Here is a 26561-nt window from a genome sequence, read left to right as displayed (position 1 = left end):
ATATCTCCTCTCCACAAATAATATTGCAGAATCAGTTGTCTCAAAATGCCTTCCATGTTAGAGCAGCTAGTGGATCTAGTAAGTGCATGTGAGAAGAGAATGAATTTTGGTGCTTTTAATTAAATTCTTGTAATTTGCTATTTGTTCAGAGAGGATGATTATTCCTTAGTTAGCATTACAAAAACAAAGCCTCGGTCTGCTGATCTGGACATGCTGTGGATTGTCAACCAGCAGGCCACTGTGCCTGTTTTGTGTGTATAAGGAAACCCAGAGCACAACACTGCGTGCATGGGCCTCCGGAAACAGGATGTCCCTCCTGAAACTGCGTCACAAAGTTGCAAAACTTACTCTTCACAATTCATCTTTCTCCGACTTGGAGAAAGCAGGACATATCTCTGTCAGGTAACTTCTATTTCTAGGGCTGGAATAACTTCCTCCCCCTGCTTGAGCAGTCTGTCCACACCTTTAAATAACTGCCTGCACTACAAAGTTTCACCTCAGAAGGATGTTTATCATCTAACTTATTCTGAATTGGGTTTTTTATTCTAAATGGGGAGGGAGATGGCAAGATTACATCTGCATCTTGGAAACTTCGTGCAAAACAGATTTTTAGAATTGTTCTTACAGCAGACACCTCTGAATTTTTCCCTCTCTTTCCTAAATTAATACTACTGTAGGGGTTAACAATGAGACTTCATAAAGAATTTGGGGTACACAAAGACAAGGGATATTAAGGTAGGACATGAAGGTGAAGAATTTAATGCTTAATTGCATCTAGCATAGTGGAGAATTTTTGAAGCTGACCTGAAGATTTTTTAAAATGTTTAAAATATTTAAATGTTTAAAATATTTGAGGTTGCTTGTTTAGTTTTCAAACTCCTACCAGTATCATAAATGAATTCTACCCTTTTAAAACAAAAAATCCTGAATTCTTGCCTGATGACTCAAGAAGTTAAACAAAGGGGAAGACACAGAGCACAGGAACGTCTTGTCATAAGTTGCTTTTCAGGTTACAATGCTTACTCATTATTTATTGGCAATGTGGCAATAAGGAACCAAATTAAAATGAGTTAATACCTGGTTTGTCACTGAAAAGCTAAGAAATATTCAGTACATGCAAACTGCATTTAGAACAGGAAGAGGTCTTATTTTCTCTAAGAGAGGGAGGGAAATGTTGGTTAGCTGTGACTCTCTTCTGGATAATGCAATTGCATCTCCAGTGCTGCAATTATCAAGATATATCATACTCCAGGGTTCTGGCTCTCATTTGTCAGGTGACAGAGTGCAGCAGTAACAGGGATAAGTATGGGTTTCTGACCTTCCAGCTACTTTGCTGATGTAAAAGCTAAGAGGTGACTACAGGTAGATAACTAAGTTATTTTGGGTATACTCCAAGATCCTATATCTGGGAAAATGCAAACTCTTGTTTCATTGAACTTTGTTTTCCTGTCAGGCTTAGGGCTCACTACTTCTACACATGCCTTTGCTCAAAGAACTTGGCATGCTTACCCTAGTGGCTTGCACCCCTGAGAAGCTGTGGGAAGGGGGATGTTGCCTGGGTGCATATGATGGTAAATCTGAACATTAAAATACACATGGTACTCAACATGTTCACATAATTACCTTGTTCAGTAATTCATTGACCTACAACACTTAGCAAATTCTCATTCTTTTTTTTGTGACACCTCTTTAGGATTGTAATACACATCTGCAGTTACAACATATGCATCGCCTGTGCTACAGGATGCACTTTCCTGCCATGACAGCCAGAAAATGAGCTTGCCCTTTGTTAGAATTCATTTGCTTGCATTAAAATTCAATTTCCTGGCAGAGGCAATGGTTGACATTTTTTTTTTTTTCCTCCCATTCATTCTTTCCCAAATTGATTACAGAGCACTTGCAACTTAGTGGTTAGCTGCAACAAAAGTTTACTGTTATAATTCTTGCCTTGGAGACTTATCCAGGCATATAAATGAATATAAATTCTACCTTCTGCAATAATTACTGGTGACTTTCTTTGTCGTGTAGCCTCCTTACTGAAAGATGTCAACAATTGGAGTAGTGTCCTCCTGTTCCTGTTCCCATCCTGCTGTAGGGCTGCTGAATCAGGGAATGCAGAAGATGAGCTCCTTCAGCTTCCATACAGCAGCCAAGTGTGCTGCCAGGGATTATTATGAAGTTCTTGTGTTGGGTGGAGGCACTGGCGGAATTTCCATGAGTGCTCGGATGAAGAGGAAAGTAGGGGCAGGAAACGTGGCTGTTGTGGAGCCAAGTAAGGTGAGTCTTCCTTGGCTGTAAAACATTGAAAAGAACAAGTGTTTTGCATATGTGATCAGATTGCTCTCATTCTCATGCCATTCCAACTCCACAATTTTCACTGTGGAGAGGAAGCCAACCAGCCATCTTCTAGAAGGCTTTGCATGAAATTTGTTGCTCCACGATAGAGACACGTTTATCCCTCCAACTTTGTCATGGAAAAAATTTGGATAATCATACGGCTTCTTTTGTTAATAATAATAAAATATTAAGAACACACTGATTCCTACTTAGCGTGATGTGTCTTCCATCTTACAGTCCCTTTAAACAGTTCTTAAATGTCCACTTGAACATTTCTTTCAGACTCATTATTATCAGCCCCTGTGGACCCTGGTTGGTGGTGGTGCAAAGCAACTGGCAACTTCTGCACGTCCAACAGGAAGCATAATGCCTAAGGGTGTTGAGTGGATCAAATCTCGAGTTACAGCACTGGATCCAGATAAGAACTGCATCTGGCTGGAGAATGATGTCAAGGTATTCTTAAGCTCTTATTCTATATCATGATTTGGCTGTCCACCTCCTGCAATATACTTGGAACACCCTGTTGAGCAAGACCTTCCTCCAGCATCTGGGCCAGGAAACCCCAGTTAGTCTTATGATAAGTACTTGATCCTAAAATTTGTTTCTTATAAACTTTGTTGGGGATAACTAGGTTAGAATAACATCAACTTAAAATACCATTATTGTAAGTTTTTCCCCTGTCTATAGTGAGCTGAATACAAAGGTTAGAGCATTTCGCTCCAAACACTTGCTTCTGTGTATAGGAAAGATTGTGTGTCTAACTCATAATGCAATTAGTGTTTTAACTATAAATTATTCTTAGAGTTTAAAATGTACATTACTGATGCTCCCTGTATCTCCTTCCCTTATGACTCTATTGCTGTAAGATCAACTTGTTTTGAGGTAATGTTTTTTTTGTCTAAAATAGTTTTTCTTTTTCCCCTTACATAACAGATATCTTACAAGTACCTGATAATTGCCCTTGGGATTAGTCTGCATTATGAAAAGGTATTTGGTTTATAGTAATCATGTTTTTACTAGTTTTAATGATATCACATAGTCTTATGAGTCATTAAAGTAAATGGCTTTTCAGTACACTGTAAGATACTGAACACTAGCATGAATTAAAGACCCAGAAGGCAGCCTAATGACTTTAGTCCTTTCACAGATCTCTATGTAATAACCCAAATTACCCTTGGGAAGGCCTTCTAAAAGGACTTTGTTGCATCTCAGTGGCAATATGAGAAGATAGGACTGCAAATTAAATCTAGAAGTTAAAGGCAATCTGTAATAATAGTAAGGTAGGCTGACTGTAGTCTGAAGCTTCTCTAACGTAGACAGAAACAAGGACCACACAGCAGCCAGTAAAATCCTTCCTGCAGAATTAATTTCACCCACCCACCTTTCTTAAAGGATGCACTTCATAAGGGACCAGCTGAGTTACTTGTGTCTAGAAAGGCTCTGGGGCCATTCCCATCTGTTAGATTTCTTGCATACTTTATACAATGGCACACAGAGGAAAGTGTTAATGTCCTTGTAGGGCACAGCAATGACCGTGTGATATGTATAAGGAAAATAACAAGGCAAGAGGTTTGAGTGACTTTTAACTTGAGCTGAAATGATATACTACCTGATAACATATTTGTGAATCTCTTTGAAAAGCTCCCAAGGCATACGTAAAGTGCAAGCTGGTTTTACTTAACTGCAGTCACACCAGATAAATTCTGATGGTTTGTGGAATGAAGAGTTGCCTGAAGAAGGCAACCTGAGAAGACTAAATTCAGTATTCAGTAGCAGAAGCAATGTAATGCTGTTAATCACTGTTACTCTGGAGTGAATAAAATTAATGGTAACATATTTGTATGGTTTTAAAACAAAGGTGACCATTTTAAAAAGAGGAATAGTTTCTACCAACAGCATACTTTCTGATATAGACTGCAATATTCCAAACACATTGCAGTGCATCTAACACAGGTCTGATTACTCACAGAATTTCTGCAATGCCTACTTTTGAAATGGGGACAACTCCTTTTCTCACAAAGAGATGCTCAGGAGTAGCAGGGAAATAATTATTGGACAGTTGACTTAAAACAATCCTAGGAAATACAGGTATCTGCAACTGACTACTGAAAAGTTTTATTAAGTTTATTAATTTTCTTTTTTTCTTTTTTTACATTATTTTTACTTAAAATGATGTGGCAGTGAATTTATAGATTCTTGCACTAATTTATAGATTCTTGGACTGAATTTCATGCATTAGTCTAAAAAAATTTGGTCTGGATCTGCACTGAACACTGATGCAGACCAGAGTCATTTCAGTAAATGTTACATCTACTAAATCACCTACTAAATTCTAGTGGAAATACCTGATTGCTAGGTTTATTTTCAAAAATGCCAATTAGCAAATATGTATGGGCTTTCTTTTTGCATCTTACAGAGCTATTTCCCAAGTCTGCTTTTAATATTTGATGATGATGAAAATTTTTTTCCATCTGTACTTTAAACCTTAATTTTCTTTTCTTAGATCAAAGGTTTGCCTGAGGGTTTTCATCACCCTAAAATAGGTTCCAATTATTCAGTTCATACAGTAGAGAAAACATGGAAAGCTATACAAGATTTCAAGGAAGGAAATGCTATCTTCACTTTTCCAAATACCCCAGTGAAGTGTGCAGGGGCTCCTCAGAAGATCATGTATTTATCAGAGGCCTATTGGAGGAAAGTAAGTATTTTACTTTTTCTGCCAGTGTTAGTTCCCACAACTGGAAGGAAGGCTTGTTCAAAGGGGTCCATACTATCTTTAAAACTAATAAAAAACATAAGAGAGGAGCATGACTCAGAATTATTGAAGTGACTGATTTTTCTATTATTAATGTATAACAGATGAAGCTAAATGAATAATGCATAAATGTTTAGCACATATTTTATACTGGAGAAACCTGTAGATTTCAGAATCCATAAGGAAATAACTGCTTACCCTGCTTCTGGTGAGCTACAGATACAACTGTTCTCAGCCTACTTCATAACTTCACATGGTGAACTAAAATAACACTGGGTGGAATTAAGTAATTCTTACTTTAAGTACTTAATACCTGTTCCCATTTATCTTTCTGTTAGTCTGAAAAGTGCTGTGCTATGTGGGGCACCATCTCTGTGTCAGTAGGAGTCTTAGCCAGGCTGATGAAGTCAAGCTTACTGGAAACAAAACACAGCTTCAAGTGGAAGTGTCAGGCTTCACATGTGTTTGTTTCATGAGCTGTCTACCAGGCAAGTAACTGAATAATGCACAGAACTGAAGGCTTCAGAAAGGTGAATAATGCCAAGCTGGTACAAATGTTTAGCCTGCACACAGCAGTTCCTCAGTGAATTGCAGCCACCTTTTCTGACTAGCAATTTGTTTGGGGTATATTCAGTACCTCACTCAGGAAGGGCAAGGATTATCTTGTCTAGTGACATTGTGTGAAATAGCCATTTGTATCTTGAGAGTCCTAATGTTAATACTTTATTAATAATTGAACTGCATTAATAGTTCTGTTAGCTCTTCAGTGGTGCAGCATAGTTCTGCTGTCTGGGCTGCTAGCTTGTCAGTTTCTTAATAGAAAAACCTAATTTGATCTCTCTGTGCAGACAGGAAGACGTTCCAAAGCAAACATAATGTTCAACACTTCACTTGGTGCCATTTTTGGTGTTAAAAAGTATGCTGATACATTGCTTGAAATAATAAAGGAGAGGAATATTGCAGTTAACTACAAGTGCAACCTTGTAGAAGTTCGAGCAGAGAAGCGGGAAGCAGTGTTTGAAAACTTGGATAAACCCGGAGTGACCGAAGTTCACCAGGTCAGGAGCTTTCAGACCTTTAGTTTGGTCCTGTTTCTTTTCCTTGTATACTGTAAGGTAACTGCCACACCCCAGTAACACAGTGCTTCAGTGTATGCTCCTGTTTTCTCCTGAGAGTACCACCTCTGGTTTTAGCAGCAGATTAAAAAACGTGAAACTACAATGGAGAGAACAAAATACTCTATAAACTGTGCCTGGAGTCCTGTACACCTTGTTAATATAGCTTGGTAATGTCTAGAGAAAAGCAAAATGCTGTTATGCCAGTATAAATGGAGGTGGCTGATAAGATTGATGTTAATACAAGGATGTGCTTCCAATTTGAGAGCATCTTTTTATTCCATATTCTTGTTTTTTTAAAAAAAACAAACCAAGATAACCCCTCTCCACACTGCATTTATTGCCTTATATCAACACAGGTATCAGCTGCCCTTACAAACTAGCTGTTTAGTACCTTTTCTTTCTGTCCAGTATGAAATGCTTCATGTTACACCCCCAATGGGGCCACCTGATGTACTCATCAACAGTCCTGTCTCAGATGAAGTTGGCTGGGTAGACGTAGATAAGGAAACTCTGCAACATAAAAAGTATCCTAATGTATTTGGTATTGGAGACTGCACCAACCTTCCAACATCAAGAACTGCTGCAGCTGTAGGTAAAGTTGCATGTGTGTGTTTGTGTGTGAAATGAAACATGTGGGAGTGACAGTAAGCCTTTTGTTTAGTTTGAAGTCAAGACCTCAGGAGTAACAATTATTTCCAGCTTTCAGAAAGACCTAAGTCTTCTGGGCTAACTCCTAGCTACAGATCATGCTGATGCCATTAACCCACAGTTCTCTTGTTCCAAATGCCTCACAGATTAATTAGTTCTACTTTCAGTGTTCATGGAACAGCATAAAATGAGTGTAGTGCTATTGGATTCAGTCATTCAGCAGCAAAACTTGGTGCTCTATCTGAGCAGGTCATGCATTTGTGTCAGCCAACAGATAAGCCACCAGGGAAGAATCGTGTGTTCTGTATTTGTAGCCACAGGGGCCACTGTAAAAACACTACACGTGTCATCTAACAACTAAAACAAACAAGAAGGTGGGAGAAAAAAAAAGAGTCTATACAGTGTGCTATCAGTGTAACTTGAAGAATGGTGTAGTCACCTACTCCAGCAAATGAGCCTACAATACTTCCCTTACAGCACTGAAAATGAAACAAAACTTTTTTGTGCCAGACTCTCAGTGTTTGGAAAGACTGAGCAAGTATTAACTTATCATAGCAGAGCAGGCAAAGGCTGAAAACATACAGTCCAAGTTCCAATAAGCTTTACCATGTAGGAAACTGAGGCCAAAGTGTTGTTTTTTCATGGTTTTTTTTTTTTTTTTCATATCTAGTACTGTAAACTTTCCAAACTGATTTGACATGTAAAGTCACTTGCAGCTGACCTACTACTACCTATAAGTATTTGCTCTAGTAATGACAATTGCTACCTGAAACAAAGCCTTAATACATTTTTAAATTTTTTTTTAAATTATGTAGCCGCCCAGTCTGGAGTTCTTGATAAAACTATTTCCTTGGTAATGAAGAACCAGTTGCCAACAAAAAAGGTAATTATTTTTGTCTTAGGTGTAAGTTTTATTGACTGTTTACTCGATTGTTACACAGGAAGTCTTGCAGTCAGATAAATTGTGTGAACCGGAAGGCAGGAAGGGCTTTGCATCAGCAACTGGGGTGCTAAATAATGTGTGTCATAAGAGTATTTTAGTTGCATAATTTGTATTCTTAAAAGATAAAAATATCTTTTAATTCCCTGATTTCTGAGTTGGAAGAAGTGTAAAGGGTGAGTAATCTGGGTTCTTCACCGATGCAGGCAACTTCTTTAAACTCACTAATGAGATTCCTACTTGAGGAAAACCCATGCATACTTGGCACATCTGTACAATGTTTAACTCATCTCCCCAAAGCAGAGTCTTTTAAGGAGTTAAATTGAAGGTTTTGTGTTACAGAAGATGTTAAATCTGTAACTATGTTCAAATTTCTCTTTGAGACTTGGCTTTCATTTTACATATGGCTTCTGAATTAATATTCCTTGAGGTACTAAGCTGAATATCATCATCCTTAGTCCTGCAATCCTCTGGAAATTCTTTTACCTAGATTCAAGATCCTGTTTATATATTGCCTGTTAAAGCCAGCACCAGCTCACATCCTGATCTACTGGTCACCCATTTTGCTGGTTACAATAATAGCACAAAGCCCTCTTGTTCTAGGTTAGGTCTAATTTAAGCAATGTTGTTAAGCCAAGTCAACATTTGGAATCAAATGGCTTAGTATTAGGGTTATTAAACTATAACTGGCTTAGCAGCCTCCCATGCTTGCTGGTGTTAACACTATCAACGTAGAACACCTTCCCCTTCCCCTCTCCCCCCCCTCAAGTAACTTATTTTAAGTATGAATGTCAACCATATGGCTCAGCATTTAGACTGCACAGATTTCTAAAGGGGTGTTCTTCATTGCAGTATGATGGATATACTTCCTGCCCATTAGTAACAGGCTACAACAAGGTGATTCTAGCAGAATTTGACTACAATGCTCAACCTTTGGAGACCTTTCCCATTGACCAGAGCAAGGAGAGAGTAACCATGTACCATATGAAGGCTGATATGATGCCTTTTCTCTATTGGAATGCACTACTTAAGTAAGTATTTCAGTTCTGACGAGGCAGAGCTGCTATGGTCATTCAGAAAAAAAACAAAGTACCTGTTCTGGCTTAGTTCCTTGCTAGAACAGAAGCCAAGTGCATGGCTCATCCTCCACTTTTGGAGGATTCTGGATGCTTTGCAAGTAATAGGGGTTTGTTCAAGCAGATTTGGGATGTATTGCACAGAAGGGCACCTCTTGCCCCACTGAGAATCTCACTGAAACAAAGATGGTTCTTCAAAACCAACCTCTAACACTTGTTAACAAGGATGGTGGGAGTAAAGCAAAAACGCTCCCCCCTCCAACCCTCCTTTGCTAATACATGTAACTTGATGAAAAAAAACTTTCTCCATTTCTAGGGGATACTGGGGAGGACCAGCTCCTGTCAGGAAGCTAATGCATCTGGGCTTGAAGTAACTGCTGGTTCTCAGTCTTGGTCAAACCCTTTTGAAGAAAAAGGACTTGCCTTGCAACATATCAGCTTTCCTCCTACTAGGGATTAAGCCTTCATATGCTTTTCCACAGCTCTTCTATATAAACCAAGGTCTTTAACTCCTTTGTATCTACAGAACTAATTTAAATTTGCTTTAATCTACAGACCACTACTGAAATGTAGAGCAACCAGTTGTTTTAAAGCTCTTGTAGATGTAAATTTTTCTCCCTGACTCAGGTGAACTGTATCTGGGGATCATGTGCACTGAATTTAAGAAAATAATTCTATTCTAGTAAAATGACTTGAAAAGGTCTTACTGTTTTCTTATTTTTGAAGTGTAAATTCAATCTTAATTTAAGAAACATATTTGCTGCCTAGTCACGTGGATTGTAGAAATTCAGGCACATTATTTAAAGAACTCAAAGCAGTGTATATGTTTATATGTATACAGACATACATGTGTGTATATGCACAGATGCTCTCCTAGGATAGTTGTGCCACTTCACATCAGTTCCACTAATGTTTTACTCTCATGGGTTAAAATTCCCAGCAGACTTGAGCCTGGGAGAAAACCAGTATCATCTGAGGCCATGTACTAGGCTGAAAAGATGACAGACAAGGGGGAAGTGCTTTTTAATTATGACCATATATAACTCAGTTTCAAGGGAAGATAGAGCAAAGTTGAATTTAAGAGTTGAGTCTTCACAGAAGCTGGAACTTTAGTGGCAGTTAGGTAGACAGCATGGAGCACACAGGAATCTTCTCCACAAGAATCATCAGCATCTTATTTCTAAACAGAAAGACATATACATGAACAGACTGAGTTACACCGTCATGATTTTTCAACATAGCTTTTAAAAGGGTTGCCTTTGAGTTGCAACTAGAAGCATGAGATTGGTACCTGCATGTTAAGTAATTCTTCAATCTTGTTCTGGATCTGTCCATACACATCATTAAACAGCTCCTCCTTTGATTTTGTTCCATTCAAGTGCACTTAAAATAAGAAAGTAAAAAAAGAGAGCTGTAACTGAATGTTTCTGTAAGCCTGCCAGATCATAATATAAAGAGCACACACGCCATTCACCTCTCAAGCAGTGTATATATATATATGCCAGGTCTGAAAAGCACTCCCATAAACAATCTTTCAAAAGTGCTTTTGTCATTCAAGACTTACCCACATCAACTCCAAGATCCTCCATTATCTTCCTGTGTTTTACATACATCGGCCAAACATGACCGTCAAACAGCCCAGGTGGATCTGGTACAGTGTAATTCCTTGAACTATAAATTAAGACAGTTATTAAAAGTTAATCTGATTACAGTTCAGGGAAATGACAGTTCACACTGATTTTCTCCACACACTAGTCCGGGCCTGCTGCCTCCAATGTAGTACCTGAGCTTATGACATCATTATTTAGCATAAGCTGCAAGCACAAAGATACCAAAGAGCTGGAATTTGATGCGTGGGTCCAAAGTGTTTAAGAGGCAAGAGATTCCTAAGACAGCATTATTAGCACCAATTTCTTAAAGTTTTAGCAGAACTTTGGATAAAATAGCTTTCTGCTTATTCCTCAGAAATGTAAGTTCAACACATCTCACTTGCATTAAGAACAGTGGACATGTAGAACAAAACAGCCAAATATGAAACTCCAGGATAGTTTGAGACTTGGGAACCATGTAATTTGAAAACTAGAAAGGGAGAAAGCCTGCTGAAAAATGTGTGCAGCAACTGAGTGCTAGCCTCCCACAGTAGCTTGGTAGGAAGTTTTTGGGTTTGTTTGGTGAAGAAAGGCACAGTCTTGTACACAGCAGCTACATAAGTATTCATCTTTTCTTGTCTAAAAGCTTCAGAAAAACAAAGCCTTGAACAGAGTAAGATGCTACTGGAGTAGCAAGGGATTTCAGAAAGATAAACCTACCTCCTTCTCCTTTTACACTCTTCATATGGAATGGAAAGAAAGTACCGATGGTGGAATACGTCAATCAGTGGCCTGAAAGAGAGACATGTCTGGTTACAGCCAGACTGAGCAGGACCAAGGAATGGAAAGGTAAAGTTACCATGCACCTAGAGCTATCTTCAGACTTGCAACCCATAAGCTCAGCAGCAGAAGTCAATGCTAGCTGTTAACTCTTAGTTTAGAACAGGTCTTTTTATTACTTTGGAGGTATGCCTGTCACATAAAAATCAAAATATAGGAAGGAACATTTGATTACCTGTAGGTGTAAAGTAGGAAGCCTTCAACAATAAGAATGTGGATTGTTTCATCTCCTCCCTCCTTATCTTGTAAGATCTGGGCATCCAGCGTGTTGTTGATCCCATGAGAACGTTCAAACTTGACTGGGTTTTTTATCCAAGCGTTTATGGTATTCATCATAGCCTCCATATCTAATGCACTTATCACTGAGACAAAACAGAAAAATATCATCAAGCAGTAAAGTATCATCGAGTACTAATCTGTATAAAAAGTGCACATAAAGGACTTAAATACTGAAAAAATTTGGAGTGACACTTTGATAACACTAGCAAAGCCTTACCATCATACTGTTTAAACCCATCTTCAACTTCTATTTCATCTTGGGGCTGAAACATTGGTAAGAAAAATGGTCAGCAAAGCTACTAGGAAGCTTGATACCCATTTCAAAGCAAGGTTCAAGATCTCAACCCTGACGCTACGAAGTAGAATCTTAACCCTACACCAGGTTTCCTCGCATGCAGATAAAAAGCAGGGTAACAAGGCCGAGATAAAGTAGCTCCTCTATCTTCCCACCAACACCAGGGCGCTTAGAAAAGGGACAGCACTCTTTTAAGAAAATGGGAGTCACCGGGAGGCATTACAACCCCGGTTTATCCCCCAGCCCCCCAACCAAGCCACGCCGTGGAGCTGCCGCGGGGACCCGGGAGAAGCGGAAGCGTGCGGGGGTCACCCCTCGCTTTCCCCCGGGGCCTCCAGAGGGCGGCCGGGCTGTCCGGCGCCCGCCTCACCTTGAAGAAGTCATCCTGGTGCACCACGCTGCAGTTGGGCAGGGCCTGCATCAGCCTGCGGGTGAGGGTGGTCTTCCCTCCGTTGGTGACTCTGCGGCGACACCGCGCGACATGTCGGGACGCGGGCGGGCCACGTGCGCGCACCCTCCCTCCCCCGTCCTCCGCGCTGGCGCCACTGCGGCACCGGCACGAAGGGGCCCGGAGAACCGCGTCCGGGCCGCGCCTCCGCCGGGCCCCGATCCGTCCCTCCACCCCCACCCCTCCCCGGCCCGCTCCGGGTCCGCTCACCCGCCGATGCCGATGATGATGTTCATGGCGCGCCCGGTAGCCGCCCGGCCCGACTCCTACAGCCTGCTCCTGAGGGGCGGGGGGGTGGGGGACTTGGGGGCCCGGTGCCTCCGGTACCGGCCGCTTACGTGCCTAAACCGGGACACCTGGGGAAGGAGGGAAGAAAGGGGTTGGAGAAAGAGGAGAAGGTAGAGAGGGGAGAAACCCAACGTCAACTGCTGGGCAACGCCATGGTCGGATGAGGAGGGAGCAGCAGCAGAGCTGATCCGCGCCGCAGCAGAGCGCTCGGCAAAGAGAGGGCGGGACCCGCTGCATGGGGCTTCCCCTGACGCTCCTGCGCCCCCATTGGGCGGCTGCCACCAGGGCCTCAGCCAATGGAGGGAGGGCGACGCGGACGCCTGGCGGCTATTGGTCAGTGCGCGCTCACTCACGCCCGATAGGGCTACAGCGCAGCCGCTCCGCTGCTCTCATTGGCTGCTGCGGGGGGGAGGGGGGGCGGGCAGTGCGCCAAGGGCTGGAGCATCGCGCCCCGGAGAGGGGTGAGGCGGCGGCGGTGGTGGCGGGAGGGGTGCCTGGTGGCGGCTGCTGCGCTGTGGGGATGCCGCGTTCGGCCCTTGCGGTGTCCGCAGGCTCCCGGCCTCACCGGCAGCACTAGTACCGGAGAGGAGCTCTAGCGACCGGCTCGGTGCCGCTGGGCTCCTTCGCGCTGTTTGTGAGGGGGCGCGGCCTGTGAAGGGGCGGGTCGAGCTCCGCAGCCTGAGGAGGGTGGAGCAGGTGTCGGTTCCGCTGCCACCTCCTCCTCTTCAGGCTGCACTGCCCCTTGCGCCCTCGTCTGGCGGCCGTTATCGCGGCTGCGGCGGCAGAGAGGCGCCGGGACCGTGCGGGCCGGGCTGTGCTCTGAGCCGTGTTGCCCTGAGGCAGCCGTTCGCCTCACAGAGCCATTAAACCCCCATCCGAAAGGGCTCAGGGGCTTCTCTGCGTCCCGCTCCCCGCAGCAGTCCCCTCCTCGGCAGTGAGGAGCTGAGGCTGCCTAAGGGGCCGGGGCAGAGCAGGGAAAGACAACGGGCTGGGTCGGGCCTCGGCTGCCCTGCGTCCTGTGTCAGTTCGAGGGTGTGGGAGAAGGGGCGGGAATGGTCTCTGCGGCAGGGTGACCCCTGCAGTGTGCAGGGAATGAGCCAGCAGCTGCGCCAGCATCTTCTGCGCTCAAGGTCAAGATATGTCCTGGGGACTGGGGTGTTTTAATAGGCAAGTAGAAATTTGCCTGGGAAAGTCCGTGCGGAGGCTTTGTCTCTTGTAATCCCCAGGTCTCAGCAGAGGGGCAGTTCCCGCTTCTGTAGCTCCAGGAGCCCAAGTTTCCTCCACAGTTGCGTTTGTCCCTCAGCTGCCGGTGCTTGGACGCAGAAAACCTCAGGAAACTGCAGGACTGGAAACTCTGCTATGCTTGAGGGACTTCAGCTTTTCTTGTCAAGGTTTTTTCCCCTTCTGTGAAGACATAAAATTTACAGTCAGAGCCTTTTTTTTAAAAAATTGTTATATTTTTCCTTTCATTCTACTCTGGGTTTATTCTTAGTGACATTAAATTCCATTATTTACAACGTATCAACTCTGCTCAACATGTTTACAGTACGAGTGGTTGGTGTGTTGCCAACTATTCAGCTTCTCCTCTTTTTTGCTAATTTTTGCTAAGTTTCTTCTGGTAAAATTTCTCATGCAGTTATTTTTAGATTCCAAAATGGAACACATAATTTGGTCTCTCTCTTTTGAGAGGGGACAGACGGTTAACTAAAATGTTTTTGTTTTTTTTTTTTTCATTTTGTGACTTAAGTTCATTTATGTTTTGCAACAGAGAATCTGAGTCTTTTTGTTAATATTTTTTGTGTACGTCTGATTATCTTTTAAATGGGGGAAGCTTCAGATCTGCTCAGACTACATGCACATCCCTCAGAATAACAATACCAACAGACCTAAATTAATGGAGGTCTCAGGTAAAATTCTCAGTTTTCTGTGGAGCTTCAGGATGGCAGAAGGCCAACATATAATCCAACTACAAAATAGTGTTATTATGTAGTTTGAGAACTACACCTCAAACTAAATTTGTAATCTGTACATATATTACTCAGGATGCTTTTCCCAAGCAGTTAAAGTTGCTTGACAGCAAGATTTCAACAGTTTGAAACTGTTTCAACTTAGTCTTGAGTCTAAAGGCCAGTAGCGAATAAGTATGTTTGGTGGACGTTATCTATCAAGATTACCAGGAATCTCTCAAGTCTGTGGAAACGGAGAATTCTTCTGTTTTGATTCAGCCAAACATTTTCCACTCCGTGTAGAATTTTTTTTTTTTTTGTAAATAAAAATACAATAATATTTTTAATACCTTTTAGTAGAGAGCAATGAAAGAAGAGATTGAATCTTATGCCTGGCTAAGTATCTCTGAATATTCCCAAAGCTCTCAGGCACTTTAAGGCCACGACTGCAGAAGGGCTCTGCATCCTGCCCACTGCATTCAACATCTGTGTCTGTGTGTGCCCTGGCCCTTTGTCTCTCTCTCCTCAATGATACTGCTTCAATGGTGGAAAATAGAGAGAAAGAACAACAGGATATTGTCCAGTTCTGGTCTCTGTGCCAACAGTGACAAAATGTTGTTTTCTGCTCGGTTTGGGGATTCTTGTTGGCTTTTATTAGTGCTGGGCGAGCATGAACACACTGAGATGTTTTTGAAATTCCCCCAGTTCGTGTGGAAACCTTGAGTCTCCGGGAGGAAGGTGGTGGTGTCCTGTGCCCTGGCACAAACATTCCTGTCCTGGAGGATGACACTCTGACTCACGCAGAGGAAAAGAAGAATTCTGTCGTGAAACACAACAGGAAGACCTCCAATGCTGCTGTGTGCCAGGAGGACACCTGCAGCACTGCCGCAGGGGTGGAAGTGAGCCACAGGCTGCATGGATAGTGCCGGGAGAGCCGCACGGCTGCACGGAGCTGACGCCAAACCCGGGCGCTATTTTTGGTTTCCGTTCTGCGTTTCTGACACCTGTGGGCGAGCGTCAAGTGCCCAGCGGAGCTCTGCAGCGCTGCTCGGAGCTGAGGAGCTGTGGCAGGGCCCGGGATCACAGTGAAGCGTTCTTGCTGAGCGGTTGGGATTAATTCTAACCCAGGAACATGGGCTGCAAATGCTCCGGAGTTGCCGAGGCAGGAGCTGGCTGTGTGCCAGCGCTTGGATGAGGACGCAGCGTCCCCTCAGGACTCCCCGGGAGCAGCAGGTACCACGCAGGTATGCACGGAGCCCCGTGGGGGTGGGTGGTGGGTGCTGGAAGGCAGGGTGGGAGGAGAGTGGGTGTTCAACTGTTATTTTGGGACAGGGATGTGTCTGTGTCTGATTTGATGCTTCCCTCAGTCTTTTTTTCAGAGCTGGTTACTGGTGTACAGGGACACATTATGTTTTTTTAAGAAAATCTTGGCTTTGATACAGTCTCCTTAATATGAAATAGACCCATAAAATATGCAACTAATGTCAAGTGTAAGGCAAAAGCTTTGGCTTCTGTGTGTTCTTACTGTTGTGTGGATCACTTTCCCTTCTTTGCACCCAAACAAGGCATTGGTAGTGATAAAGATTGTTGTAAGGGGGTGAGGTGAGGTGAAAAATGTTTGAGACAGATAGTGAGTTGCATTGAAGCCACCCAGGGTAAAGTGAAATAATACATTTTATGCTCTGCAATAACATATCGTGTAGGCCACCTAAAGGTGAGGCAAAAATAACAGATGCTTTGAAAGATAAGTGGCAGAAATTTAAAAAAAATCTGCTTGAAGTGTAAGAAATTATGAACTCTAAGAAACCACAAAGGTGAAAGAAATAGATGTGCTAAATGGATGGAAGCTGTGCCAGGGGAGGTTTAGGCTGGATGTTAGGAAACATTTTTTCACTGGGAGGGTTGTCAGGCATTGGAATGGCCTCCCCAGGGCAGTGGTGGAGTCACCATCCCTGGAGGTATTAAAAAGGCATTTGGACCTGGTCCTTAAGGACATAGTTTAGTAGTTAGCTTATGGTGTTGATCAAAGATTGGGCTGGATGATCTTGGAGGTCTCTTCCAACCTAAAACATTTTATGATTCTGCAAATACATAATTGTGTAACTACATAAGAGAAATGTCTGAAGGGGGAAGGTTATGCTGTTTGGTTGTGAAAACTTCAGTGGTGTTTGTGGAAGCCTGAATTCATTAACATGTAATAATCTTTAATGAACTAGGGTAAGGATTTATATGGAAGTTGATATGAAAAAGCTACTCTTTAGCCCTGGGTTTGGTTTGAAGGAAGGTATTTGAAAAAAAAAAAAAAGAAGTTATTAACCACTAAAAAGTTGGGGTTTGTCATAGCTTCAGGGTATTTAAAGTCAGTGAGTTTCCTGGTTGGGTCTTCTATTCAGGAAGGCTGTGTTAATAGTTTTATACATTCTGGGAAGTTCTGGGCTCTGTCTGGTGAACAGTTTCTGTTGATATACAAAGCTCTTTTTTTCTCTTTTAAGCCTTTTTGGAGTTGTAGGATACTTTTTACTGTGAGCTTTTCTATGTCTAAGCAAAGTAATTGTATCAGATGTAAGAAGGAAACTTTCTTGAACATTTTTGTATATGTTAGGCATTCAATCTATTGTGCTTCAAAGCGTTTTTTTTTCCAAAAATTTTTTTAAAAGTTTATTTTCAAATTCTAAGTAATTCATAAGCATTGGCTGTCTCTGCTTAAAATTGCATCACAGACTGTTAAACAGAACCTGATTTAATTCCAGCCTTTCTTTTTCCTCCCCTTTTTCCTCCCCTTTTTCCTCCCCTTTTTCCTCCCCTTTTTCCTCCCCTTTTTCCTCCCCTTTTTCCTCCCCTTTTTCCTCCCCTTTTTCCTCCCCTTTTTCCTCCCCTTTTTCCTCCCCTTTTTCCTCCCCTTTTTCCTCCCCTTTTTCCTCCCCTTTTTCCTCCCCTTTTTCCTCCCCTTTTTCCTCCCCTTTTTCCTCCCCTTTTTCCTCCCCTTTTTCCTCCCCTTTTTCCTCCCCTTTTTCCTCCCCTTTTTCCTCCCCTTTTTCCTCCCCTTTTTCCTCCCCTTTTTCCTCCCCTTTTTCCTCCCCTTTTTCCTCCCCTTTTTCCTCCCCTTTTTCCTCCCCTTTTTCCTCCCCTTTTTCCTCCCCTTTTTCCTCCCCTTTTTCCTCCCCTTTTTCCTCCCCTTTTTCCTCCCCTTTTTCCTCCCCTTTTTCCTCCCCTTTTTCCTCCCCTTTTTCCTCCCCTTTTTCCTCCCCTTTTTCCTCCCCTTTTTCCTCCCCTTTTTCCTCCCCTTTTTCCTCCCCTTTTTCCTCCCCTTTTTCCTCCCCTTTTTCCTCTTCTGTAAGTTAACAAGAACTTATGCTATGGTCTGGGAGTAAATGTGCAGAGTTGTTAATCCTGATTCCTGACATGAATATACTGATTTTAAATTGATGCTGCTCTTCTGTCCAGGTGTGTTTATGAATCTTACAGTCTTGTTTTAATCTTTTGAAATGTCTGTTGCTCAATAACTGTTACAAGACTTTGCTGTGTTTTGGTATAAACTCAAGTGCTCTCTTTGCAGGTGTCCTCCTCGGATGCTTTCTGTACTCTTTACAGTGATTCTGCACAAGCAATTCCTTCCTAAACTCACTTCAGAAACTGCATCTTGGGCTTTCTACTGCATTAACTCCCAGAGAAATAATTTCCTTTAACAAGACCTTATTAACTACTGAAAAAATATAATGACTGAATTCCTGGTTTGTTTCAATTGGTGCAATGGTGAACAGCCCCAGACGGTAGGTAGATGCACAACTGCCCTCCTTTATTAGACCTGAAATCTTGTCTTTCAGTTGTGTAGAAAGCACTTTCACTGTCACGTGGTTTTGATTAGTTTGGGCTAAGTAATGCAGAAGCCCAAAATGGACCTGTTAAATTATGTTTAAACTATGTGTGTTCCACCAGAAGCTCTGGCCATGTGACTGTTGGCCGTTCTCAGGCCCTGACTTTCCAACGTAAAAGAAAGTTTTTGTTAAAATTCAATTAACAGTAATAAAGATGACTTTGACCCTCCCTTACTGCAATCTGAAACTTCAGCTTGGTCTTAATGAGTCCTGAGGGGTCACTGCTGACTTTTTTTTTAACTTATCTACTTGTTTCTGTCTGAAAGATGCTCATTTTCTAGACAGAGACCCAAGATATCTTCTTTCTTACAGAAGAGGCGTCGGAGGCTGGACAGGAATATGATTGGGGAACCTATGAACTTTGTACACACTGCACATGTTGGGGCAAGAGAGATGAGCAGTGACTTTTCATCAGTAAGTTTGCACTTCTTGGATAAGCAGAAATCTCCTCTCAATAATCTGTAGAGCAGGTAGCTAAGAAAATACTAGGTAATTTTAAGAGGGAGAAAAAAATCTGATTTCATGTTTTTTTCATCAACAGAATAGCATAGGAACAGAACTGTCCTTTGGTTTGTAAACATAAGATCTTGTGGAAAGATATGTCCAGCAAGAGTGGCCCATTTCCCCAGTATCTTTACACGTGATGAGAACCTTCTGAATAAGGATTCTGTGGGTTCACTTGATACTAGGTCCACGTAACACATCACCCTAATTCAAAGCTCTGACAGAGTGAGGGCTAGAAGAGCAAGAGGATTTTGAATAGCAAGACCCATTTCATGCACTGACTTAAAATAGTATTTAACAATCCTGGATTGAGTTGTTATAGCTCCCCACAGCACTGTAAATATATGGCTCACCTGACTCTTCAAATTGATGCTTTTAATAATTGCTCTGTAAACCAGACTTGATTAGATGCATGCTCTAATAATCTTTTTTTCTAGACTGTATCAATTCAGGACCACATGAAGTCTAAAGGTGGCTACACAAGTGGCACTTCTGCAACTGCTGAGATATAGGAAACTGAGAGAAGGCTGAAATCTGCTCTGTCTTATGAGGACCCCTGGACTGTGCTTTCACATTCTCTAAAACCTCTTTATCATGGAATAGGGAGAGCACTTGAGTTATAAATAGGTCAGTGCAAGCTTTGGTGTTCTTAACACAATAGCTTCTGAAGGAATTTTTGTAATTTATTGTTAAAATGGTCTGTCATGTCAATGTTATGGTAGCAACTGTAATTTGTCACTCTGGGTGACTTCCTAGCTGTGTCCCAAAAACCTCACAAAGCAGAGTTTGGATGTAGGAGGCTACTGGAAGTCAGTATGAATTGTCTGGAGTTTTGGTATCTGTCTTTTTCTCCTCTCAAGAAATGCAGAGGTTGGTTTCATTGGAAGATATCACATGTTTGCACTTCTTACATGGGCTAAACTGAATTGCTAAGTAGGATCTTGTAGTCTGTAATGTAACTTTGGAATCTGTTTTTCATATGGATTACAACCTAATGCATAAATCTACTGAGCTGTACTTTGGTATTTTTTAATTTCTTTTAATAGTAAGTGAACTCTAAATGTAATATCATCAATTGAGTCTGCAAAATCCAGTGAAACTTTTGCTGTGCTGTGATAAAACTGTTGCAGCTAAAAATAGAGGTTCTACAAGCATCTTGAATGAGGCTTTGAAAACCAGGCACTTCTCTGTGTGTCTGGGCTGCCTCCCTTCCATACCTGCACTGCTGTGACTGACAGTATGAACTAATAAGATGTAACAGTTCACTTCAAGTGGTGCTCACAACTGTGTTAATTTTGTATGACTGTTCTTAAATTTTAAACTAAACATATTTAGATCACTCTCTCCATTTACCTATCCATAACAGTAACTCAGAGTTCCAGCACTTTGTAAATATTTAAATAGCCATAAATATGTAACCATACCCAAACTGCAGTTTATTATTTTGTTCTTTCATCTCATCTTTCTCTTAAGTGATGTGAGAAAGTAGATAGGTAGATAGGTAGTAGATAGGTAGTAGAGCTAGGTTTTTCTTTCACCTAATCACTGACAACTGTTCCATGGCTCAAAATTCTGAATGACTACCTGTGCAGAAATGGGAAATCTTGCTGTCATGGGATTAGCTAAATACAGGGGTATAAGTCACTGCCATATCAGCACCAGTTATGCTGGAAGTCAGTGGAACTCTCTCCTTGCTTAAGCATAAAATGAATTTTGAATTTTTTTCCATTTTTAAGAAAACATCTAGCTGGCAAATACTTCAGCTTGTATGATTCCGTTTATGGATTGTGGTACTTCATAAATCCAGACAGATGGGATTGCTGAATTGTTAAACTGGCTTAAAAAAGGTAGCTCTGTGTTTCTGTATGCAATTAAAAAAGAAAATGAAACAAACCCAACCCCTGTTTCATCTTCAGGGGCCAAAGAGGAAGAGAGGATGTTACTTTCTGTAACAGTTAACAGCTGATCATAACATTCTGCATCCACAAAGGAGAAATCTAATATCCATTTCTTGATAGATCCTTACTCTTGCATTACTATGCATGCCAAATTTTAATACATTTTAAAATTAGCATGAGTTGGCTGTACATTTTGCTTTTTTAAGTCTTTCATATCTTTATCTTCTAATGGCAGATTTATTCCAACAGCCTAGTTAAGATACAGAGTTCAAAGAAGCTAAATCCTGCAAACTGCTGAGGAAGCATAAAGTGGCCAAGTTGTTGTAAAGAATAGATTCTAATTAATCTGCTCTTAAATCAATTTCATACAACCATTGTTCATATCTGCCCAGAAAAAATAGTGGTAGGGAAGCTGTCTGGTAGAAAGGAACTTGTGTTTTAATGTGGTAAGAAGGCAGATTGAACAGGGGGTTAGTATTTCCTGAAGACCCAGTCAATATGTTTAAGATTAGTGCTGTATTCATAACTAGAAATAAAGGAGTTGGTGATTGTGTCAGTTCTTCTCTCTAAAAATAAATCAACAGACCCATATTTATAAAAAAATCCTAATTTTCATTATGTTAATTAAGTTGCTCTATCTGGTGTAAAACTAACCTATTTTTATCAGATTATATAGGACCATGCTAGGGTGTCACATCATTAAAAGGAAATTCTTTGCTATTGCATTGAGAGTGCCATTACTTTGAAAATCTAAATAAATAAAAGTATGCCTTGGGAGTTAGGGTTTTTCTTGTATATTTACCAGGCTTATCTGGCTATAATCTGTGATGTAACTCAGTATAAACCTTTCTTCGTAATAATAATAAATCTGTTGAACTAAGTACTTATACTCTTCATATTGATGAAAATCCTGCTATTTTCTCTGAACTGAAAACTTGTTGGTTAAGTGGGTGGATCAGCACAATTTAAATTTGTTGCACAAAATCATATGTCTCCACTAGAGAGCACAATTTTACACCAAGCCTTTTCTCTCTGCTCTGTGCAAGCTATTACTCCATTGTGGGGGGTTTTGGCTGATTGCTTTGTTGTTTTTGAGCTTAACTAGAAAAAAATACAGCAAATAAGACCAAAGGATCAACCTTTTTCATCTGCTTGTAGGCTGTAGTAACCTTGTATCAGCACGATGTGGTGATGAAACATTACAGCTCTGTATGGCTGATGGCACTGTATGGTTTCTTTTTGTAGTGGGAAGTAAAATAACTTGCAAGAGAAGCAGGGTCAAGTCTTTTATAGGTAGGAGTCTGCAGCCTTAACACAGTTACCCTCTGCTACCTTAAAAAAAAAAAAAAATAGTTGGTGTGGTGTAACTGATGTTTTAAATGTGTAACTGATGTTTTAAATCCTGTTTTACCCCTGATGTTCCCACTAGGTTTTACTGACTATCCCATAGTCTTGCATAAACCTTCAGAGTATGTAGAAAAGGTATTTGGCTTTTTCACAACCTATTATGACTTTTTACCTCCTGCAGAGCAGCTTTGTCACAGTTATGTGCTGTCATGCCATGTTCCCAATTAGCCTGTAATCTGATAACTTCCAACCCAGGCAAGTAGTGCTGTTCATTTGTATGATCTTTGACTGTCAGGTGCTTCTGTAGCTCCACTCTGTATAGATGGAAAATGTTTCAGAGAATAATAAATACACTTAATCTCACTGTGAGATTAGGAAAGTGAGATACCTAGTAGTAATGCTACTACTACCTACTAGTAATGCTAAATTCCATAGAGATATGTTTATGAAATTCATTATATGTTACTGAATACTGTAACATTGGAAACAAAATCACATCTGTCAGTGAAAGATGATCACAAGTCTGCTCTTGATTGTGTCTGGACTTATTTTGCTAACAGTACTGTGACATTGTCATAAAAGCCAAACAGCTGAAGGTGAGAATAATCTTGTCTGTCTTTCATAGTTGCTGTGGAGTTGGACAAGATTAACTACAGGAAGAAAACAGTGATGTCAAAAAGATAACCTTTCACTTCTGAAATCTGTAAGACAAGTGAATCATACAATAAGGGTTAAGGTCAAAGGTGTGGAGTCTCGAAATTAAAAAAAAATTTGGTTCTTTAGATTACAGATTGGCTTCAGGACAGAAAACAAGGACTAACCAAAAGTAGAATGGTTTTTTCCCTAAAAACCAAACCAAACAAACAAAAAGCAAACCTGCTTGGAATAAAACTTTCATATTTATTTTTTAAAAATGGGGGCTTTTAATTCCCTGCAGTTCTAGTACCACTCTTCCTGTGTACCTTTCTTTCTTGATACAGGGGCTGGATTCAACACAGTTTAGACCCAAAGTAGCAACTAATGCTTGAAATTAAAAATTGTAGCTGCTTACCTCTACAGCTGAAGTACCAGTGCCCCCGAAGAGGTGCTTTAAGTGGTTGGTGCTTGTGATTCTGCAGACAAACTGCCCTTTCTTCATGCCATGCAATGGCACATGAGGCCCAGGTTACTTATGCCAGTGGTTTTTCTGTCTATATTCATGTGCTTGCAGGGCAGATGTAAAAAGTTTCCTTGTCCTTGCACAGAACAAATCCTGTCTATCAGCTGGCCTGCCTGTTGGAGAGTTGTGTCTTCAACAGAGCCTTGAGCTGTGCAGCTAACTAATTAAAACTTAGCACCACATGCAGCTCGGAGACAGTTCTGTACTTTGCTGCATGAAAGCATGGAATATCCTTGTTACTGCTTCATACTCCTGGCAAGGTGGGCAGAGAGGCTAAGGGGGAGATTGGGAACTACAGAAAAATAAGATACACAACAAGTCAGGTCATGAGGCTGTGCAGAGGCGAAGTGGTGTTTCTGAGGAAAGGGTGGGGAGCAGAGTACGTGCATACTCATGTTTATCATCTGCTATGCACAGCTTTGTTGATATTGATTGGAAAATACTTGTAATGTGTGCATAATTGGTATATGGAGGAAATTGGGCACTTAAATGCATGACTAAACTGGGACTTTGAGACACAGATTGCCATTGTAACTGGCAATGGTTGTATCCTCTTCCTGCAGTGGCTTTTAAAGCTGTTCTCAGAAAGCGTGGAGCCACCCAGCAAGCTAGCTGAGGTTTCAGCAGTTGCAGTCTGGTACCGTGTAGATGTTTTGAAAACAAAGTGGCTTTTTTTTTTTTTTTTTTTTTCTTTTTTTTTTTTCTGATGCATGTGAGATTGCTTATGTTCTAAATGCTGCTGCCTGCTGCACCCAGTGCTACCTTGGTCGAACAGAAAACTGATAAAACTTAAGAGTTAATACAAAATAGCAGTAGTAAAAGAGTATTTGCCTTCGGTTCACCCTGCTGGCAAAACTTCAGGGAAATGAGCTTGTTCCACCCGATACTCAGCTTGTAGGTGTTGAGGGAGTATGGACAGGTTGGAGCTGAGAGGCTGTAATGACTTTCTTGTGCCTAAGGAGGTTTGAGTGGTGTTCTCCTGGGCTCTCTGCAGGCTGAGATGCCAGGAGGCTACCATGGCTACACCAGGTTTTCATTCAGACCTTTTGTCCCCATGCTATGCAGAGAAAGGAGAAGTGAAAGAAAACAGTGTCAGGGACTTTATTATGTTATTGTGACAAAAAGCCTCCCAACATGAGGTGCTTGTGCTGATCTAGGACTGCTGCCTTCACCTGGGCAGCTATAGATGAGCAAACTCCTGTTATAATAAAAAATTGCCTTTTCAGGGGGACTGAGGTGTGCAAGGGCACCCACGGCCTGGTGTGCTTTAGCCTGCACATCCCCTGACTGGCTTATCAAGTGTTGCAGCACAGCTGCTGGACACACTGTGATTGTCACTTGTTCCTAGAATCTTGTGTCTGTGCATCCATCAGAGTGACCAAAATCCTAAAATGTTACCTAAAAATGTAGTTCAAATGGGAGGAAGTTCTCTTAACCTAGTTTAAATCCCTTTTAGAAGGAAGTAGTAACAGATGGACAAGAACAACAATTTTGAGGTGTCTGTTGAAACCTCTACAGCTGGATCAAAACTACTTTATAAAGTAAACCTCTTCTTTTTTTTTTTTTTCTTTTTGCTATTTAAACACTGTAAAAGGAAAGAATATTCTCTTTATAACAAATTCTAGGTTTCCCCCAATATTTGCATATAAATAGAAACAGAATAAAAGAAAGTTTTTTATTACAAAGGGCCTATCCTAATTCAGGGGTGAAAAATAAGTTGTCTTTGACTGTTTTAATATATATTTTTAATATATATGCATATCTTTAGACCTTCATCTCAAGTAAGTTAAGTGGAAGGAAATAATCCGTTCTTTTAAAGTTATAAAACTAGAAAAAGTGTTTAGTTACAGGATTATTATTATTATTATTTTAATAATAGTGTATTTACATGCATCTGATCTTGCTGGTCCTTAAGAGAGACATGTACATTTCACATAACTTATCTTAGCTGAGGCTAAATGGTAATAAAGACTGTACTGATTGCCAGCAATTAATCTCTTCACAGCTGTCTGATATTAAGGAGTCATAAATCAGGCAAAACAGTGGCACTTATTTTAGACAGAAATCTTTATTTTAAAATTTAATCTAATACCTGCAAGTTTGAAAGTCCAGCCTCACTGTGCTGAAGCAGGTGAAAGCAATGTACCTTTAAAACCAGTTACCCAGTTTACCTTTGCAGTCTCTGCCACCAGGAAATATTAAAACCTGCCTCAGTTCCTTTGAAGATGTGATACCAGCTTGAAAATACAATTCAGAAGTAAGGTTTACAGTCCTTCATTAATGCACGTTAATGTGGCCTTGCTGCATTATGACATACGAGTTCTTTCAGCTACTTTAAACATCACCTTTGAACTGTTTCTTCTCTCTGCTGCATAATATTCAGTGAACCAGGGTATCTCTTGCTTGCATAGGTTGCTATTTACTGGTATTCAGATAACGTTGTTAGCACATGGGGAAAAGTTGCTAAGCATGTGTTTGTATTAATAAAAAATTCTTAAATACCAATCTTTCTATGTTTGGGATCATTTTCTTGCCTGGAGATAGAGGTCCCATGAGGCTGTTGTACATGTCCTTTGCCGTGTGTGGAGATCCCTCAGAGACTGAAGAACTCTCAGAGGTCTCAGTAACGATGTTGCCCATGAGACTTCTATCAAGAGGTTTCATTGTATTATCTTGCTGTCTGATTCCAGGCTTCAGCTAAAAACCTGTGGAAATATAAAGCACTGAAAGAGATAGTTTATAGAGGGCACAATAAAAATTATTTTGGTTAAGCCACTTCCTTTTCGTTTCCTTCTACCCTATTACTCTATCAACCACTAAATTTCTTAAATTTCTCATTTACATTCAGTATTTGGGTCAATGTTCCCTCTTGTTTCTTCAAAAATAAGACATGTTAAAAATTCCTTCATATCAAGTTTGTGTATTGATTAGTGAACCCAAAATCCTCTCTTTACTGATTTTTGTATGACATAACTGTTTAGTAAGTCATTCTATTGCAAGATTCTAGTCCCTTTTACAGTCTTAGCCCTTGAACAATTACACAGTGTTTTCTCTTAAATACCTAATGCTGATAGCAACCCTTCCAAATCTGCCTACCTAAGCCAGGCAACTATTTTCTGTTTGTGGTAATTTATGCAAAATTAACAGAATTAGACATAAAATTAAATGAAAATGAAATTGCCAATAAAGAATACCTAAGAAGCTTTTACTTGTGTCCTG

General features: G+C 41.0%; 2 protein-coding genes and 1 long non-coding RNA gene across 7 annotated transcripts; 2 read left to right on the top strand and 1 right to left on the bottom strand.

The window, feature by feature from the left end:
• Nucleotides 1-2043: 2043 nt before the first annotated feature.
• SQOR (sulfide quinone oxidoreductase) lies at nucleotides 2044-9696 on the top strand. Of its 2 annotated transcripts, XM_071754483.1 has the most exons (9): nucleotides 2113-2277; nucleotides 2620-2790; nucleotides 3271-3324; nucleotides 4841-5035; nucleotides 5941-6150; nucleotides 6619-6802; nucleotides 7674-7741; nucleotides 8651-8829; nucleotides 9191-9696. In XM_071754483.1, the coding sequence occupies exons 1-9, from the start codon at nucleotides 2113-2115 to the stop codon at nucleotides 9246-9248; spliced, it is 1284 nt and encodes a 427-aa protein (XP_071610584.1). In that variant the 3' UTR covers nucleotides 9249-9696. The 2 variants fall into 2 exon arrangements, with proteins under 2 accessions (XP_071610585.1, XP_071610584.1); XM_071754484.1 differs by lacking the exon at nucleotides 5941-6150 and having other exon boundaries at nucleotides 2044-2277.
• A 177-nt stretch (nucleotides 9697-9873) lies between these two features.
• Nucleotides 9874-12857, bottom strand: LOC139800892 (nicotinamide riboside kinase 2-like). Its single transcript, XM_071754486.1, has 8 exons — nucleotides 12536-12857; nucleotides 12248-12338; nucleotides 11800-11845; nucleotides 11479-11665; nucleotides 11184-11255; nucleotides 10439-10545; nucleotides 10166-10257; nucleotides 9874-10054 (listed from the first exon to the last, which is right to left on the bottom strand). Exons 1-8 carry the CDS (start codon nucleotides 12559-12561, stop codon nucleotides 10049-10051), a joined length of 627 nt encoding a protein of 208 aa, XP_071610587.1. The 5' UTR covers nucleotides 12562-12857; the 3' UTR covers nucleotides 9874-10048.
• Nucleotides 12858-12975: 118 nt separating this feature from the next.
• On the top strand, nucleotides 12976-18276 carry LOC139800894 (uncharacterized). Of its 4 annotated transcripts, none has more exons than XR_011727993.1 (4): nucleotides 12976-13074; nucleotides 13840-14004; nucleotides 15265-15803; nucleotides 18116-18276. It is a non-coding gene; the product is annotated as an uncharacterized lncRNA (long non-coding RNA). The 4 variants fall into 4 exon arrangements; XR_011727994.1 differs by lacking the exon at nucleotides 12976-13074 and adding an exon at nucleotides 13138-13743; XR_011727992.1 differs by lacking the exon at nucleotides 13840-14004.
• Nucleotides 18277-26561: the final 8285 nt, after the last annotated feature.

This window comes from Heliangelus exortis, chromosome 11, assembly GCF_036169615.1.
Source record: "Heliangelus exortis chromosome 11, bHelExo1.hap1, whole genome shotgun sequence".
In the NCBI taxonomy this organism is placed as follows: Eukaryota; Metazoa; Chordata; class Aves; order Apodiformes; family Trochilidae; genus Heliangelus; species Heliangelus exortis.
Note: the sequence above shows the minus strand (reverse complement) of the source record. Positions and strands in the feature narration are given on the sequence as shown.

What these genes read in the sequence shown, in the direction of transcription:
- SQOR (XM_071754483.1), top strand. Translation starts at nt 2,113, where the DNA reads ATGCAGAAGATGAGCTCCTTCAGCTTCCATACAGCAGCCAAGTGTGCT. An exon ending in GGCTGGAGAATGATGTCAAG is followed by an intron (nt 2,791 to 3,270) that starts GTATTCTTAAGC and finishes CTTACATAACAG; the next exon opens with ATATCTTACAAGTACCTGAT. An exon ending in GAGTGACCGAAGTTCACCAG is followed by an intron (nt 6,151 to 6,618) that starts GTCAGGAGCTTT and finishes CTTTCTGTCCAG; the next exon opens with TATGAAATGCTTCATGTTAC.
- LOC139800892 (XM_071754486.1), bottom strand. Translation starts at nt 12,561, where the DNA reads ATGAACATCATCATCGGCATCGGCGG. An exon ending in GAGTGTAAAAGGAGAAGGAG is followed by an intron (nt 10,546 to 11,183) that starts GTAGGTTTATCT and finishes CTTAATTTATAG; the next exon opens with TTCAAGGAATTACACTGTAC. An exon ending in GGATCTTGGAGTTGATGTGG is followed by an intron (nt 10,258 to 10,438) that starts GTAAGTCTTGAA and finishes TCTTATTTTAAG; the next exon opens with TGCACTTGAATGGAACAAAA.